This window comes from Eucalyptus grandis, chromosome 7, assembly GCF_016545825.1.
Source record: "Eucalyptus grandis isolate ANBG69807.140 chromosome 7, ASM1654582v1, whole genome shotgun sequence".
NCBI lineage: Eukaryota > Viridiplantae > Streptophyta > Magnoliopsida > Myrtales > Myrtaceae > Eucalyptus > Eucalyptus grandis.
The window spans coordinates 38,583,774-38,600,962 of NC_052618.1; the positions used below are offsets into that span (position 1 = coordinate 38,583,774).

The window sequence follows — 17,189 nt, forward strand, 5'->3', positions numbered from 1 at the left end:
ACATGATTGGGCAGATCCTTTTACAGGACAAGTATCTCGAAAAGCTGGCAAATGTAGTTCTCTCGCATCTGAACTGGAGTATGGTGAGGAGGTTAGTCCTTGTTTTCCCCTCTGAACTGGAGTGTGGTGATTACTTCGGTCCTATTACCGGATTGCTGGATGAGTTTTAGTGGATGAGTTTACCCAAGGGTTTTGAGGCGAGGGTTGTTTCTACATGTTAAAGTGACTGCACACCAAGTGGTTGTTCAAATGCTCGGTAGAAAGCTGTCTGAGATTTGTGGCTTTGGCGGTGTTATGCTTGAGGAGTAAGTCTGTTTCTCTGCTTAGTGGATAAGGGAGGCAGGCAAATCTATGCCCCATCGTTGCAATGAATATTATAGCCTCGAACTGTTGAGGCATCGTAGGAAACTCCACAGTGAGAGAGTTGAAGGCTAATTGCTTTTTCTATGACTTGGAAATTGAATTTTTTTGAAGACAAAATGTGATTTTAGTTTGATAGAGACTCTTACAAGATGTAAATTCCTATGGATAATACAGCAGGAGGATTAGCCATCATTTGGAAAGATCCTGTGGTCTTATCCATTTCCTTTGCAGAGAAAAACTGAATTCATGGAGGTCTCTAACATTGAAAATTCCGAACAACTGTGGTGGTTGTCTTTGGTGTACTCACCTACTAATTTTAGTCTTAACCAAGATGATTGCAATAGGTGGGTTCAGGACTTGGCAGAGGACTGGACTGGAATTGGAGATTTCGATGAGGCATTTGACTCGGAGGTGTCCAACAGAAGAGGCCCGGGCCCATCTCGTCGCTTCCTAGCAGACTTAGTCGGAATTCAAGGCCTCCATAGGTAGGTGTTATTAGAAGAGCTATATATTTATGGGTGCACTTCAACTCAAAGGTTAGACGGGCCAAAGAAATTATATTTTGTAAATTACAAAAACTTAGTCGAAATTCAAGGCCTTGATAGATTGGACTTCTTGAAAGTACTAAAAATCTCTATGTGTGCTTCAATTAAATGGTTGGACCTTTGAAAATTCAAGGCTTTGAAGATACTGGACACTCCAGATTGCGGAAATTTAGTTGAAATTCAAGGTCTCGAAAAATTGGAGTTCTTGGAAGAGGTGAATATCTTTGGGTGCACATCAATTGAAAGGCTACACCTCTCAAAATCCAAGGGTTGAAGATATTTGATGCTGGATCTTATAGAAGCTTAGTTGAAATTCAAGGCCTCGATAGGTTGGAATTTTTGGAAAAATTATATATCATTGTGTGTGCCTCAATTGAAAGGCTGGACCTCTGAAAATCTATTTGTTTGAAGGTATTACATGTTGGAAATTATGAAAAATTAGTCGAAATTTAAGGCCTTAATAGGTGGGGGTTCTTAGAAGAGCTATATATCTAGGAGTGTACTTCAATTCAAATATTTAACCTTCCAAAATCTAAGGGTCTAAAGAAATTATATCTTGAAAATTGCAAAACCTTAATCGAAATTCAATAACTCGATAAATTGGAGTTCCTTGAAGTGCTATGTATCTATGGGTATGTCTCAATTTTAAGGCTTGATCTTCTCAAATCCGAGCATGTGAAGATATTAGATGCCCAAAATTGTGAAAGCTCAGTGGAAATGAAAGGCCTCAATAGATTGGTGCTCTTGGAAGTATTGAACATCTCTTGGTGTTCTTCAATCGAAAGGTTGGACCTTCCAAAATCCAAGTGTCTTAAGATGTTACTTGTTGAAAATTGCAAAACCCTACTCGAAATTCAAGATCTTGATAAGTTAGAGTTCTTCAAAGATCATGCTAGACCTTCCAAAATCCATGTGTCTAAAGAAATTAGCTGTTGGAAATCATGCAAACTTAATTTAAGGTCTCGGTAGGCAAGAGTTCTTGGAAGTGTTGAGTGTCTCTGGATGCACCTTAGTTAAAAGGATGGACCTCCGAAAATCCAAGGGTCTAAAGATGTTATTTGTCGAAAACTGCATATACCTAGTTGATGTTGATGATCTCAATAGATTTGGCACTTTTGAAAGAGCTATATATCTCTGGGTGCGCTTTAGTTCAAGAGTTGGATGACGGCAAGCGAGGCGGGCGTGCGACGACAAAGGGAGAGATGTGACGAGGCTAGCCTTTTTACTCAAGTTCAAATGACGTTGCTTTTGCCCTTGACGGCATGCGACATCGTTTTCTTCTTACCCAACCATGTTGGACTAAACAACATTGTTTCGCATGTTTGTGTGGACTAGGTTTTTAAAAATATAAGATATGGCACTTAAAATTTTTATTTACAAATGTCACGTAATCAATTTGGCTAGAAGTTCTCACCATTGGCACTTAAGTGATTGTTTTTTTCCCCTAATTTGATACTTAAGTGAGCTGGCGAAAACTTTTGACACTAAACTGTGTATTGTATGCAAGTTTTGGCATTTCTAGTGTTTTTCACTCGAATCCCCAGCATTACTTGTGCATCCCAACTATAATAGTAACAAAGCTACATCACAAGAAAGAAGAGGATATACAAGTTGCAAAATTTACCCTATGTGAGCCAAAGCAAGTTTATAATATGTATGAGAAACTATAAATAATTACATAAAATAATATAAAACAAAAAAAGAAAAAGAAAAGAGAGCATCATAACTCATTTTAGGATTCGATACTTATGTACAAATTTCAAAATCAAAGTTGACATCCATAACTTTGTAAGCCTTTTGGTCCTGAGCAAATCCTTAAAAGGTTCAAGAGGAACAAACAGGTGGGAGATTCGTTCTGGGATGGGAGACCTTGCAATTTTATGCCCCCATTCCCTCCTTGGTCAGGAAGACAAAATTAGATTTGACCTTGATATGGCACGAACAGCTCATTCCTATTGCCATTACCATTATCACCTTTACAGAGTCCCTTATTTGCACATTGGTGTGGCTCATTTTGTCACACACAAAAATTAATCTAAATGAGAAAAAGTCATTGTTCGAAAACTTTCATAAAAAAAAGAAATTCATCAAATTTTGATTCGTATTACACGATCTATGACGTTAGTTGGGCTATTTTTATTATAATCACCAATGGCTAAATAATAATATCTATTTAAATAATTAAAAAGTTAGTGATTACCTAAATGTTATTTTAGTGAGGGAAACTTTTTATTTCTAGTGAAGAATTGAATTTTCTTCTTGGTTCCGACTTTAATACAATGTAGACTCCATAATAGGTCTAAAACATATTTTTCCTATTCAATTATTTCTCTTTGTTGAGATGTGGCCCCACTATAAATTGCACATGGGTCCCACTTTTTTTCCCTTTTCCCAATCTCCTCCCCCGTCCCCCCTCCTTGGGTCCTCACAATCTCTAATCATCCACTACTTGGGCCTGATCTAGTGGCCCATGACATAATATCATGCGAAATTGATTTGACTTGTCTAGTGATTCGATGCCAATGAGACTAAAAGGAGATGATGCACCAATTTTAGTCTTTTTCTCTTTGTGAAGCCTTTTATCCTTGTGTTCGTCAATCGTGGAAGGTTGAATTGCACGCACCTTGCACACATTGCCCAAATTGCATATATTGAGCGAAGACAAAAGGTTGCTTGACAACAAGCATATGATTTGTAAGTAATTGTTGGTTCCTTATTGCATTGTTCTTGAATGAGCAGTTGGTTTGCCCTATTCTACTAGCTGTTGAGCTTCCCTCGGATGGGGACATGGAGCAGTTATGCTTCTCTTGGTGCCTCCTAATAGGCCCATCCCACCTCCAAATTTGGCGACTAGTTTATTCCCCACTAATTGTGTGCACCACCAACTTCTTACAATTAGGGAGGACCTTGATTTCGGATGTCTTCCAAGTAGTGGATATTTATTGCTGAGAAGTTTACGTGAAATCGTTCAGGATTTACTTGTTGTCTAGGATAGGGTTTTGCCGAGTAAAGGGATGTCAATGTCGCCTTAGCAAGGGACATCAGCCCATTGTTGCCATTCCATTTCCGCATGGTCATCTAGCTATTGTATATTTTCATTATAGGCATCATGGAATTCTTGTTATTGCTCGGGTGAAGTGGCCACGTAGGCAATTCCTCGCATCACTGGGGCAATGAAGGAGCGAAACTATCACTGTCCATTTAGAGGTACCGGCTAGCCATCTAGAAAGCCGTTATAATTTCGATCGTGGTCCTTTGCAAGATCTAAATAAAACGAGGAAATTGTGTATATGAAGTAGCAATTGGTTACAAAATAGAAAAAAAATTGTGGATTTATGAGAGGGTGAGAATTTGTCTCGGATGTATGAAGTGGAAACCAGAGAAAGAGACCATTAGGGCCGGGGCCTTTGATGTCCCAAATCACCTTTGTGTCTTTGTGGATCGGGCTTAGTCCAAACTACTTGGGCCAGTACACACGTTCGCCAACTCTAACACGCGCGAGAGTTACCAAAAAAAAAAAAAAATTCTATTTTTAGGGTCTGTTTATTTTACAAAAACAAATGATTTAGTAAATATTTTTCTTGAAAAAATGTTCGATTGAACGTTTTCATGGATGATAACTTTTTTTTTTGTTTATTTATTATATAAGCAATATAGTCGATCATCTTAATTATTTATTTCTGCAAAACAAACTTAGTCCTACTATAATTAGATATTCATTCCTGCCAAATTTCAATCTCTATGGTTTTATTGGTAAGAAAATTTAATAGGAAAGTAAATAATTAACATCATAAAAAAATCTTAAATTGATAAAATTATAATGAATTTATCAAAAATTAATTTTTATCACTAAAAAACCCAAATTAATAAACTCGTGATTTTTCGTTATTATTAAATTATTGAAGTTGGATGACATACAATAATTAATGAATGTATTAACTAAAGGTTTTACTCTCCATTTGTTTTAGGCATGTCGGTTCGTTGTTTTCGTAATATTAATTTAATTCAACAAAAATTAATGAAAGACAAATTCATTATAAATGTACTTGTTTAGAAATTCTTTGTGATAAAAAAATTAATTTAAAATAAATTTATGATAATTATATTGATTCGAGATCTTCTATATATAATAACATCATATTAATTTGTAATTTTGTTGTTGTATTAAGTAGGAAGTAAAGGAGGAGAAAAGAAAGAAAAAGGGGGGGAGAGGAGGAAAACATCGCCATCTGTCCTTTTCTCATTTCCTGCAAAAACCTCTCTCCCTCCGCATCGGACAAAAACTCTCTCTCTCTCTCTCTCTTCCTCTTCCAGCGACAATCGCCCAATCCGTATCGCCCCCATCGCCCCCATCGATCCGGAGCTCCGATCGCCGTCTCGTCGGGCCTAGGGTTTCCGCCGGCCGGATCGCAGCGCGGCCCCGATGGGCTCGGACGGAGGAGATCCCAGCGGCGCCCGGGCGCCCCCGCCGCGGCGGAGGGGAGGGCGGCGGTGGCGCGACCGGGGCGGCGGCGGCGGTCGCGATCAACGTCCGGTGCTCCAACGGCTCCAAAATCGCGGTCCGGGCGAGCCCGGAGTCCACGATCGGGGCCTTCAAGGCGGCCCTGGCCCGGGACTGCGACGTCCCCGCCGATCAGCAGCGGCTGATCTACAAAGGCCGGATTTTGAAGGACGACCAGACCCTGGCCAGCTACGGTACGTTGAATTTCCATCGCGTTCGGTGCTTCGCGTCGGGCCGTTGTCATCGATTTTCGCGAGGCTTCTGTTGGCATGGCGCGTGATTGTTGGGCGCGTTTAGCTGTCTGGGTAAGCTCTTCGGAAGGTTGGTTGCGGTTGGGTTCTGATGGTTTTGCGATGCCCGGTTACTGAATGTGGAGGTTTGGGTTCTGCCGGTAATGATGCGCGATGTTCTCATTCTAAAGCCCCTCCCATATTACTGGATTTGGGTCGGTGGCTGATGATTAGAGTTCAAAGGGTGTCTCGTTCGGGATCATCTTGCTTTTCTTTTTTTGATTTTGCAATAGTGAAGAAACAGCTGCATTGCATGGATCTTTGATATGGCCTCCTAATGAATTGAATGTTGATGATGATGCCTTTTGTTTTCGCCCCCCTGACTGCATAGACCATTGAAGAAAGTGGTTTCCTGAATTCCATGCTCTAATCTTCAAACAATGCATGATGAGTGGGTTCTTTTGGTGCTGCGATATAGAAGAAGTGCGTCTTTGTGCGTACTTTTTCCCTTCTTTTTGTTCCATTGCAGGTATTATGCAAATCATAACTTATATCCCTTCTACGCGGCTAATTAATGAGTTGGCCTAATCCGAGTTAAAGAAGAACAGAAGTACTATCCAGGAAACGGATTACTATATTTTATTGGAATCCTTTGTCCACTAATACAGGCAAGATGAAAAACATCTCTGGCAATTTTTCTCAACAGCTAAGCTCAAACTATCAGTTGAGAGTGATCTGGAACAGTTAATAGATCACGTTCTAAGCATATATTAAGGGTGGAAAAATCAAAACGAACTAAACCAGGGAAGTTCGGTTTAATGTTTTGTTGGGATGGGTTTTTTTTTTCCTTATTAATTTATCGGTTCATCAACATATGAAGCCAATGAAATCAAGGAGTTTTAGAAATGAGGTAATGCTTTTAGTTAGTCGCAAATTGCAGTATGAACCATCCTTTATCTAAGATGTCTAGGAACTATCTAATGAGAGGCTGCATTTATCTGATTGGTAATTCTTTATTGATCTTGAATTATTGAGATAGGCCAGGAAGGAGTTTAGTTGGTAGTTTTATGTTTTTATGTACAATAATTGAACTTTTTTCTGAAGTTTTGGATTATTACATCGATTTGATGGTGATTTACCATTGATCTTTTTCATTTTATGGAGAAAAATGCGTTCACTTTTGTTGATTTCCATCAATAATGAAAGTACGTAGTCTTAAATAAGTTAAAGCTTCTTATCTGTTTCAGCTTTGTGTCATGGGTTTGAAAAATCAAATTTTAATGCTGTAGGTATCAGTTTGGTTGTTTGGTTTGGGTGGAGAATGCTGCAACCGAACAAAACTGAACCATGAACCCCGGTCAATATTGTTTGCTTCCCATATTTTTCACTAATTTTTTGGTCTAGCAGGACTGACAAAGTCGTAACTCTTCTAAAATAACGTGTTGATGAAAACAAAGATGTATTGCACTTGGCCAAAATGATTTAAGAGATTAAGAACAATCCACAACTAGGTCCTCAAGTTGAATGTGGAGATGTAGGTACATATGTGGTTCAAATAAATGACGATGGTATTGCCATACTCCATAGATCTAGAGATAATCATGATATGTACATATTCGAACTCAGTTGTTCAAATAAGCTGATTGAAGAAATTAGCTAATTAGTCCATGGGAAAATTAGTTGAGCAGGACAAGGAAACATGATCCGGTGATCCAAAAAAAGCAAAGGTGAGAGGTATTTGGCCACAATGGTCTCAAAGAAAGGGGTAAAGATAAGATGTAAATGTGAAAACAACTTTGATGTTTTGACTCTGTGAATTATACATCTCTATTCGACCAAAAAAAAAAAAAAAATATACATCTCTATGTTCCATATCTGAAAAGTCATCCTGTTTCACATTTATATTATGATGGCTCAAATGGATGGGAGCTAGTTGATGATATCTGTGTTAATTCATTTGACAGAGTTGGAGTTAGGTGATGTCATGGTAAAAATTAATCTGCAATAGTGCTCTCTTCACTGGAGCGAGGATCATGATATGATGAGTCTTGACAGAATGGTTGACCTTTATTTAGACTGGACAAAAAAATGAGTCAGATGAGTTTTGGAAGGGTTTGTATTTAGTTGAGAACCGGCTAAACAAATTACTTGCTCCTCTTCTGTGGAAGTTTAGACATAAGTTATGGGAGGTTCCTTTAGCAGAAACAAATTTCTTATGTTTCATCATCTTGTTAACACTATGATAAACTATGGACATAAGCATTTGTTTGGGTTATGTGCTATGGATCATTTAATCTGCTTTGGTTGGAGGTACAGAGTTTCTAGCCTTCTGCCCTTCACGGTGCATGTGGATGTATGCTAGTGAAGGGTGTCTTTTAGAATATTTAAATAATAAACCATGCCTTCATCCAACAGCTTAAGCTTTTAGAATAATTGGTGGTGATCTCACAAAATCTGACATTGCCGTTAGTGGGCGATTTGTTTTCTCTAGTGTTTATGCGCATTGTACTTTTATTTTTTCTTATTTATGGAATCCTATGTCTAACTAAAATCTATTCAGGTGGCTTGCTATATCCTTCTATCAAATGCATCACGTTTGAATAGTTTTATGATCTGATGGAATTTTTTTGTTTGCTGCTTTTAAAGGTCTGCAGGCTGATCATACTGTGCATATGGTTCGAGGTTCTCCCCCATCAGCAGGCATGCCTCCTTCTGCTGCTCCTGGTGCTGGAAGCATTAACCCTGGATCAGGTGTTACAAGCGGTGTTGCTTCAGATGAAGGTGTGGGTGCTGGTGTTGGGGCAACTTTTTTTGGAGAACCTAATTTATTAGGAGCTGGTTTTCCGGAAATTGAACAAGTTCATCAGCAGCTTAGTCAAAATCCCGATATGATGAGAGAGATCATGAACACACCTTCCATGCAAAGCCTCATGAATAATCCTGATTTAATGCGCAGCTTAATAATGGGCAACCCTCAAATGCGTGAGATCATTGACCGGAATCCGGAGCTAGCACATATTCTTAATGATCCTGGCATTCTTCGGCAGACTTTAGAAGTTGCAAGGAACCCTGAACTTATGCGTGAGATGATGCGAAACACAGACAGAGCTATGAGCAACATTGAAGCTTCTCCTGAGGGATTTAATATGCTGAGACGCATGTATGAAAATGTTCAGGAACCTTTCCTGAATGCCACAACCATGGGAGGGAACAGTGGAAATGACTCGAGTTCAAACCCATTTGCTGCTCTTTTGAGGAGCCAAGGCAGTTCACAAGTTACAGATGGGACCAATCCTCCTTCAAGTGACTCTTCTGAAACAACTGCAGCGCTTGCCCCAAATACAAGTCCGTTGCCTAATCCTTGGGGCAATACTGGTGGTAAGAAGCTTCATCTTCTTTTTTATTTTCATAATATTTTTGCTCGATGTGGTAAGTTGTCTTTCCCTTGTGTTTTAGATTCCTTTCTTTTGGTTCAAGCTTGAATCCTCTTTCCTCTTTAGAGCGTGGTGCTATTGAAAAAACAGGTTCATCAATGAATAATTGAGTGTTACACTTATGTACAGGCCGATATGTGGGACTAGGATATGCCTTTATTGCAGCCTCCACTGACCACTTATTCAATATGTAATTGTCTAGATGGTGAAGCGATGAAGATGCTGATTTCTTTTGTTCTTTTTATTGCTTTATTGGGTGCTTTTCCTCTGCTGTACTGATCCACCCTATTATGAACTTGGACAATATTGGGTCGGAAAAGCCAAAATATGTAGTTGAAAGATGGTTTTCCAGCTGCAGTTAGGAACAGGAAATAAGTTGACTATTAATTAGGAAACTGTTTTATAGCACAATTTTCCTCTGATTTCTTCAGATGTTCCCATGTATATGAACATGCACTTTAGTTTGGGGAATTGTTTTGCAAAACTTTTAACATAAATTTGCTTGTGTTGCATGACATCAGGAGGGACTCATACAAGCAATACCACTAGGTCAAATACTGCAACCAATACTCAACCACCTAGCATTGCTGGATTGGGAAATCTTAATTTTCCCCAAATGGATGAGATGTTTTCGAGTTCAGCAGATGTTGCTTTATTGAATCAGTTAATGCAAAATCCTGCCCTATCGCAGATGATGCAGTCTTTTTTCTCGAATCCCGAGTATATTAATCAGGTAATGATGGTTTTGTCCAAAACTCCTTAAAAGTGAGTGCTGATGAGATTTTAGATCGATCAACTACTGAAAAAGTCCTCTTAATTTAGATTATCAATCTCAACCCACAGCTGCGCAGCATGGCTGATATGAACCCTCAAGTAAGAGAAATGTTGCAAAATCCAGAACTCCTTCGCCAGCTTACTTCCCCTGAAACAATGCAGGTATGTTGCTGATGTAATGTATGGACACATCTCTCCACATGCTCTGCTGCTCCACAAAACCGACCCAGTGCTCTCTCTCTCTCTCTCTCTCTCTTTTTCTCTAAACCATGCCTCGGTGAATAGGTAAAACAGAAACAAAGCCTTTGGCATGCTTTGCACCCACTTTCCTTGCACAGAATCAATATAGCAACAATGTACCTTTTCATGCATCTAAATGCATCAAGACAATATTTTTTGACATCCAGTGACAGGGTTGCTACTAATGCTGTCTGTCTTTTAGCATGGAGGAAACTTTTCACTCTTGGGTCAGTAGATTTACATTATTCAGAATATGCCTGTGTAGTTTCATTACATTCTTGCTTCCTGTAAAGCATTTTCCCAACCCTCCTCTTGGTTCTGCAGCTACCGTTGATTGGCATAATGATCAATTGAGCAATTTTGGGTGTGCATGAGTTTTTGTGTGGTTTAGATAATACTTTTGCATTAGTGCCATTCCTTTGTCTAGTCATATCAGGGTTGATGCTATTGTGTGCTAGTCAAGCTCGGTAACAGGATGAAGTCTGGCTGGCCTGTGCATGTTGTCATTGGCATTAAAAAAACTGTACCTTGATCCTTATGTTAAGAGGTTAATTTGACTGTATTTTCTCACAGCAAATGCTAGCTCTCCAACAGTCAGTTCAATCAATCAGTCGACCACAATCAAACCAGTAAGTGGAAATGCATGAGAAAGCACTTCTTTTCCTCAATTATAGATGAGCTCATTGAACAAACAGTGAGATCTCTTGATCTCTTAATCTGCTAGTAGTTTTTATGAGTTACCTACCCAGTGCTGGACCAATGCTCTTTGTTGCTAATATTTTGCATCTCCTTGCAGGGGGCAGGGTCAGACTGGTGAAACTGCAGGTAACTTGATGAGTTGTTTTATTCCATCATTCTGAATCTCTTTAAGAATCTCTGTTTCAGTATTGCCTTAATCCTGGTTTGCTGGCTTTTGTGAAAATGCTTGCATACAGCAGGTACTCCAACAAATGCTGGAATGGAGCAGCTGATAAACATGTTTGGTGGTCTTGGAGCTAATACTTTAACTCCAAGTGTGCCTGATGGTTGGTTCTTTTTTTCCTGACTCTTATTTATCCTGTTCATCATCACTATATTGATTTCTTTAACCTGTGTTTTGTAGTGCCGCCAGAAGAACTTTATGCCACTCAGCTGTCGCAGCTTCAAGAAATGGGCTTCTTTGACACCCAAGAGAACATTAGGGCCCTGCGTGCAACATCTGGAAATGTCCATGCTGCTGTTGACCGACTTTTGATGAATCTAGGTCAATAATGTTAAGGGGCACCTTACTTCTCTTTACAACAGAGAAATTCATGATCACATTAAATTAATCAACCGGGATGTGCTAAAAGATGCAATATTGTGCCCTTGGCGTATAGACAAGTGCAAAGTGGTAGAGCTCTGAAGCTGGGGGTCGGCTTGTGCAACAAGCTATATTCACACTTCCTTTACCTCACACATCTGTACATACATATGCACATTGATAAGTATTATGTCTTGAAGTCTCGTCTGCTCATAGAATGTAAGATTCTTCTGCTCGTGGAGGATGGAAGCAGTGCACTTGCCATGATTCAAGTTCCAGCCAATTTTAATGTGTGCTTCTTTTTCCGCTTTCTTAAACTGCTCGGTCCATTTTTAATCACGTTGTCTGTGCAGTTTGTGTTGGATATGTTGGATCTAGATCAAATCTAGAACTTTTTCTTTCTTCCTTTCAACTCCTGGAAACTATTATTTAAGTTGCCAGGCTCGTTAACATATTGAATTGATGGGGCGTAGAGGTGACTGTAACAGACCAGTGCAAACTATCTGGCTGGGTTGATAGCTTTCATGAAGGGAGAGAAATTTCCTGTTAAACACCCTTTTCATTGCCCTTACAGCGCACCATTTGCCTAATACAAGGCTCGTTTTGGCAATTCTACTTAAAGTTGTCACCCTAGTCCAAGGTAGTGCCGCATTGGTATCAAAAGACTTGAGCTACGCAGCCGTTCTTCGAATTTCTGGTTGGTCCAGACTGCAATTGACACAATAGGTATGGCCTGAATTGAACCAACTTTAGTTGATCCTATAATGTTTGTTATTCCCCACGCGGGCTGTTTTGTTATTCATACTTTTAGGTATTTGAACGAAGAACTAATTAACAGAATTGGAGTAGGGATTGGTGTGTGGTTGTGTGCAGTGCCGTAAGGCGCGCTAGCTCTGCAGTGGATAAACTCACTCTACTCACCTCAAGTGTGGGTGGTTACTATACCAGCTACTATACCAGCCTATCTAGTGGTAGCCAAAGCAAGCTCCGAGGTGGGGTCTACCTTCCCTATTGTAGAGCCCTCAAATTCTCTATCTTCTTCGAGAAGACAGAGGGAATACGGATGATATTCTAGGTATTTGAATGAGGAACTAATTAAAATCTAAGTAGGAATTGGTGTTTTCCCTATTTTGTTCAGGTCTAGGACTTTCAATACTTGTAGGTTCAGGTTGGTCTATTTTGGGCTAATGAAATCTCAGTTCACAGTCTGATCTTTTCACTTCAAAACAAAACAGATATGGTTCAAATTGGTCTTCACTCAACAGCTCGATGGTGATTGCGGCTTCCTAATTCTAAAGAAGGTTGCCATAGAAATTAGATGAACGTAAGATCGTTAGTACTTGTACTTGAGTGTTAGCAAACATCATTTCCAGTAACAGAAGTGGATTGAAATACAGCGACATGTCATGATACGGCTTGTAACCGGTCAGTGCAGTAGATGAATGAAGCAATCTCTCATTGATTTCAGTTCACGTGTATTCTGTTTTACACAATTGGAACATCAGGTGAAGTGAGGAATTCTCATTGGCTATCGAATATGACTCGCTCCTTTAAATTTCCTTGTACTCTGCCGACGTTCATTTAACATACAACTTTGCAGACAAATTATAATACCGGACATTGCTCTCACAGTTTCATTTAGGGGTGTGCATTGATCCAATCTAACCTGGAAACGGCACAGGATCAAACCAGCTGGTTCCAGGGGATTCACAGTTGCAATTTGGGAACCGGGAATAACCATTCCGGTTCCTGGATCCACATAAGGAACTGCACCAACTAGACATGCCCGTATTATTTAATTTCTTTATTTCATCTTTTATATTGAAATAAACCCTTAATTGGTAAATTACATTACGTTTTAATTTTCATTGAAATAGAGCAATGAATTCCACACACACACACACAACACACACACATATATGCCTTTGGAACTGAGGTTGGGTTTGAAGATTATTCTTTTGATTCTTATGTTTCTTCACACGTGCTGTTTAAAATTTAAGGCTAGTAGAGTCTAATGTGGAAACGTAACTGAAACCTTCTGTGCTAATTTGTCAAATCTAGTATGCATTGAGACAGTTTAAACGCATAGCCAAATGCATTTTTTCTTTGTAAGCATATATGTTATGTGAAGGAGGAAATAAGCCATGAATAGAGAGGTTCACTGATTAGAAACATCATCAGGGTATAGTATTTCTAATGACTGACGGAAGGCAAAATTCCTTTTGTCCTATCTTTCTTCTGTGTAGAGTAAAATATATGTTGACCAGTATGAAGGGGAATGATCAAAAGTTGGTGCTGAAAAACCAAGCCGCTACTGTAGAAAAGCAGAAAGGGAAGATGGTTGAAGAACAGTTTAAATGCCGGCATCGACTTTGTCTCTTTACTTGCTGAATTGAAGGATTGAATGTTGTCGTCCTAGTACTTGTCAGTCAAGTGAGTTGCTGAAAGATATCGTTTTGAGCTGTCTCTCAATCTCAATAAAGCTGCTTCAATGAGAGACACGAAAACTTATTTCCTTGAGTAATCCTTGTGTGTATCCATGTAGTTCTGGGTCCTAAAAGTCGAACTTCAGTCTGAGATCTGTGAACTCAAAGGTCTTCCATGTAAAGTCAGAAAAATCTCCATTGGTTCGAGCTCTTCCACTGCAACCTCCAACGGAGGTCACATGGTTTTGTCCTTTTGTCAACTAGATAAACTCTGCGATACCATCCCCTGCATCGAGTCGTTGATGCTAAATATTGCCTGAGAAGCGTTACTGTCAATGGGGACTAGAGATGCATGTACTTAGAAACAGACAGCTGGGTATCATGCTAAGAATGAATTCATTCAAACTTCTACTCAACCGTGATGATTCCATATTGTATGGAGAAGAATATCCATTGAAATCTGTATCCAGGATAAAAAGAACAACTACCACATCTAAGATGACATTAGATTCCTTCATTTTTACTTTATGGCATTAGCTGGCCTAGTCATTAGGTTATATGACCAGGTCCCGTGTTAAAGCCATGGATTTTCAATGTGCAATGTGCATTTCTTTGACTTAGACATCTCAGAAAGTTCAATGATCACTTCGTTTCATTGGTCCTTGGATCTGATACAGATGATATTTTCCCGTGTTTTAGAATTCAAGGCCATATGACCTCCTCGCTTCGTAAAATGATGTAGTTTCTGTCAAATTTTCAGCTAACACCATCTCACTAACATATGCATGCGTACTGCTCTTTTTGCACTGCTTATTCAGCTCATCTGAAGATAATATCAAGGGCAAGGATCGATTTCCTCCAACTCGAATCCCTGTTAGCTATCTCTTAATTGATACCAGTCGCCTCCTTTCAACAGCAGCTAAAGATGGCAGTATTGGACTCTCCATGTTTAGTACAGGACACCTTAGAATCTTTCTACTCAATCTGTGCAAATGCTGAATCTTTCTTGCTATTAGAAAAATGAGTTTGTCGGAACCCATCACGAATCCAGTTGGCACACTCGATTCTATTGGCTCGTGTGTTGCAGAGCGACATAGAATATTACTAGAACCAGAATAATTCACTAGATAATTGATTTTTGACTTTATTAGTTAAAGCATTTAACATTCGTCCAGTGTGCTGTATCGTTTACAGGGCATTTACAGATACATTGACAAGTGAAATCTGGCTTGAGAAAGTCAGATTATGTTCCGGTTAATGTGGAACTCTACTGATAAGAATGCAGCAATTCCTTCATATTCTCATGATTAGGATAAATTAATCGACAAGTGAAAATTGGCTTTAGAAAGTCTGATCGTGTTTTTCTGGTTAACGTGGAATTCTACTGACAAAAATTCAGCGATTCCTTCATATTTTCATATTTCGGATAAATCATCCTCAAGGTGGTATTACCTCACAGCTGAAAGGAGCTGAATCTTCTTTGATTATGCATCCGGACGAAATCTGCATGACCTGCGGTGCATTGAACACGGGATGATATCGTGTCAGCTTACGAGATAAAATTTGAGATGATGGATGATGAAAGAAAGATTCAGTCCACATAGAATGCAGTTTTTCTATTATCACGACAGAATCAATCCTTTTCCAACTTGAACGGTTAAAGAGGATTCCAGACCCCACACGCGTGCTCAAGACTACCATTGAAGAACGTAAGCAACTAGATTCTCAAGTTTTTATTTCTAAAACAAAAGAAATGGCTGCATTCAACCTAATAGAACACCGGGTTTGGCTTCCAATGTGTGAATGAGGAGCGACAGTTTCGCATCCTGGCGTGCCGCCGGTGTCCGCGAGAAGCAGCGATTGGTTGAGAATCAGGCTTGGATCGTGCAAGTGGGACATTCAGCCTCAGAATATTCTTCATTGACCAGAGTATAATGCCGGGTGCTAGCACGCAAGGGCCATTTCATTACTCTACTATTGTCAGCTAAAATCTGATTGCATTCCAACCTGTTCTCCCTTATTTAAATAAAAGTTCGCGGTCAACAAGACGTCAGCTGACATATACAGGCGAGAAAAGTAACAAAAGGTCCGATTCTTTTAATCCTTTAACGTAAAATATTATCGGTTGGCTTTTAGCTTTTGATGAATCGGATGCCGTCCAGATTCTCGTGAATATTGAAATCGGATTGTGTAGGCTATTGGAAGTGAATTAGACCTCCCAATCAAGGCGCGTCTTTCTGATACTGATACTGATACCGTCTCTTCGATTTAAGAACAGAGTAGTCAGGTCATGGTCTAATCATCTTATCGGCAAAATTTGTACGAATTATTCATTGACTCTCATTGCTTAGAGCATCAATTGCTCAGCTTAAAATTGTTTCTTAGGGTGTGTTTGTTTCATGAAAAATATAACGTTTTAGGAAAATGTTTTCCCGAAAACCATTTTCTAGGAAAATGGTTAGTTTTTCTTTATTTGGTGATACGTGACCAAAAATAGTTTTTGGTGTTTGGATTGCATTTGAAAAATGATTGAAGGTGTAGAAGACACCAATGAAGAGGAAGAGGAGGGAGCGAAGCTAATGGGAGCGCAGGAGGGGCTAGGGTTGGAGGAGGTGGTAGTGACGAAAGGGAGGGGGCGAAGGAGAAAGAGAGAGGGGAGGAGGAGTTAGGGTTTACGTTCACAGGCAAAGAAAGAAAAGAGAAAATAAGAAAAAAAAAAAAGAAAGAAGAAAGAAAAGAAAAGATATAATAATAATAAATTCAAAATTTTTAATTAGAAATTCTTTTTAATAATAAATTTTTCATTAAGCGATGACCTTAAAATATTTTGGAAAAAGTTTTCCGGTTCTTTCAAAGTGGAATTTTTTTCATGAATTTAAGTTTTAAAAGGAAAACATTTTCCGTTGACTCATTTTCCTGAATAAACCAAACTCTGAAAAATGAGGAAAAATGAGAAAATATTTTCCGAAATTATTTTTCGCAAAACAAACACACCTTGTCTACTTACCAAATGAAACTTTGCTGATGAAACTTTAATGGGGACTGCCAGAATTTGTAGACTATTTTCAGTAACAACTCAAGCAGCATCAATTTTCAGTCTGTTTAGTTTTGGTGCTTCCTCATAAGCAACACCTCATGCTCTGGAACTTATCAAACTTCGGGCGGCCCCACAAGCCAGTATCATCAATCAGGCTCAGCACTCAGGTTTCTCTGAAAACAGGCAACAAGATGATCGACCTCAAGTCATTTCGACTGGAAAGATCCTAATGATCTCAGTATTAATGTGAGATATGGAATATATGAAGCCCCCAGATGCATCCGACCTGCTCTGTCGGACGCTGGGATAGCGGGTGGGTGAGCGAGCAGGCATCACCGAATGACGATGGAACTAGGA

At 39.3% G+C, this 17,189-nt stretch overlaps 1 protein-coding gene across 1 annotated transcript; it reads left to right on the top strand.

Moving 5' to 3' along the window:
• The first annotated feature begins 2 nt into the window (after positions 1–2).
• Positions 3–11,721, top strand: LOC104453472 (ubiquitin domain-containing protein DSK2a). Its single transcript, XM_039317792.1, has 10 exons — positions 3–91; positions 708–848; positions 5,299–5,603; positions 8,286–9,017; positions 9,595–9,806; positions 9,896–10,009; positions 10,661–10,716; positions 10,884–10,912; positions 11,026–11,112; positions 11,190–11,721. Exons 1-10 carry the CDS (start codon positions 3–5, stop codon positions 11,336–11,338), a joined length of 1,914 nt encoding a protein of 637 aa, XP_039173726.1. The 3' UTR covers positions 11,339–11,721.
• Positions 11,722–17,189: the final 5,468 nt, after the last annotated feature.

What these genes read in the sequence shown, in the direction of transcription:
- LOC104453472 (XM_039317792.1), top strand. Translation starts at nt 3, where the DNA reads ATGATTGGGCAGATCCTTTTACAGGACAAGTATCTCGAAAAGCTGGCA. An exon ending in GGAATTCAAGGCCTCCATAG is followed by an intron (nt 849 to 5,298) that starts GTAGGTGTTATT and finishes CGTCGGGCCTAG; the next exon opens with GGTTTCCGCCGGCCGGATCG. An exon ending in TCAGACTGGTGAAACTGCAG is followed by an intron (nt 10,913 to 11,025) that starts GTAACTTGATGA and finishes TGCATACAGCAG; the next exon opens with GTACTCCAACAAATGCTGGA.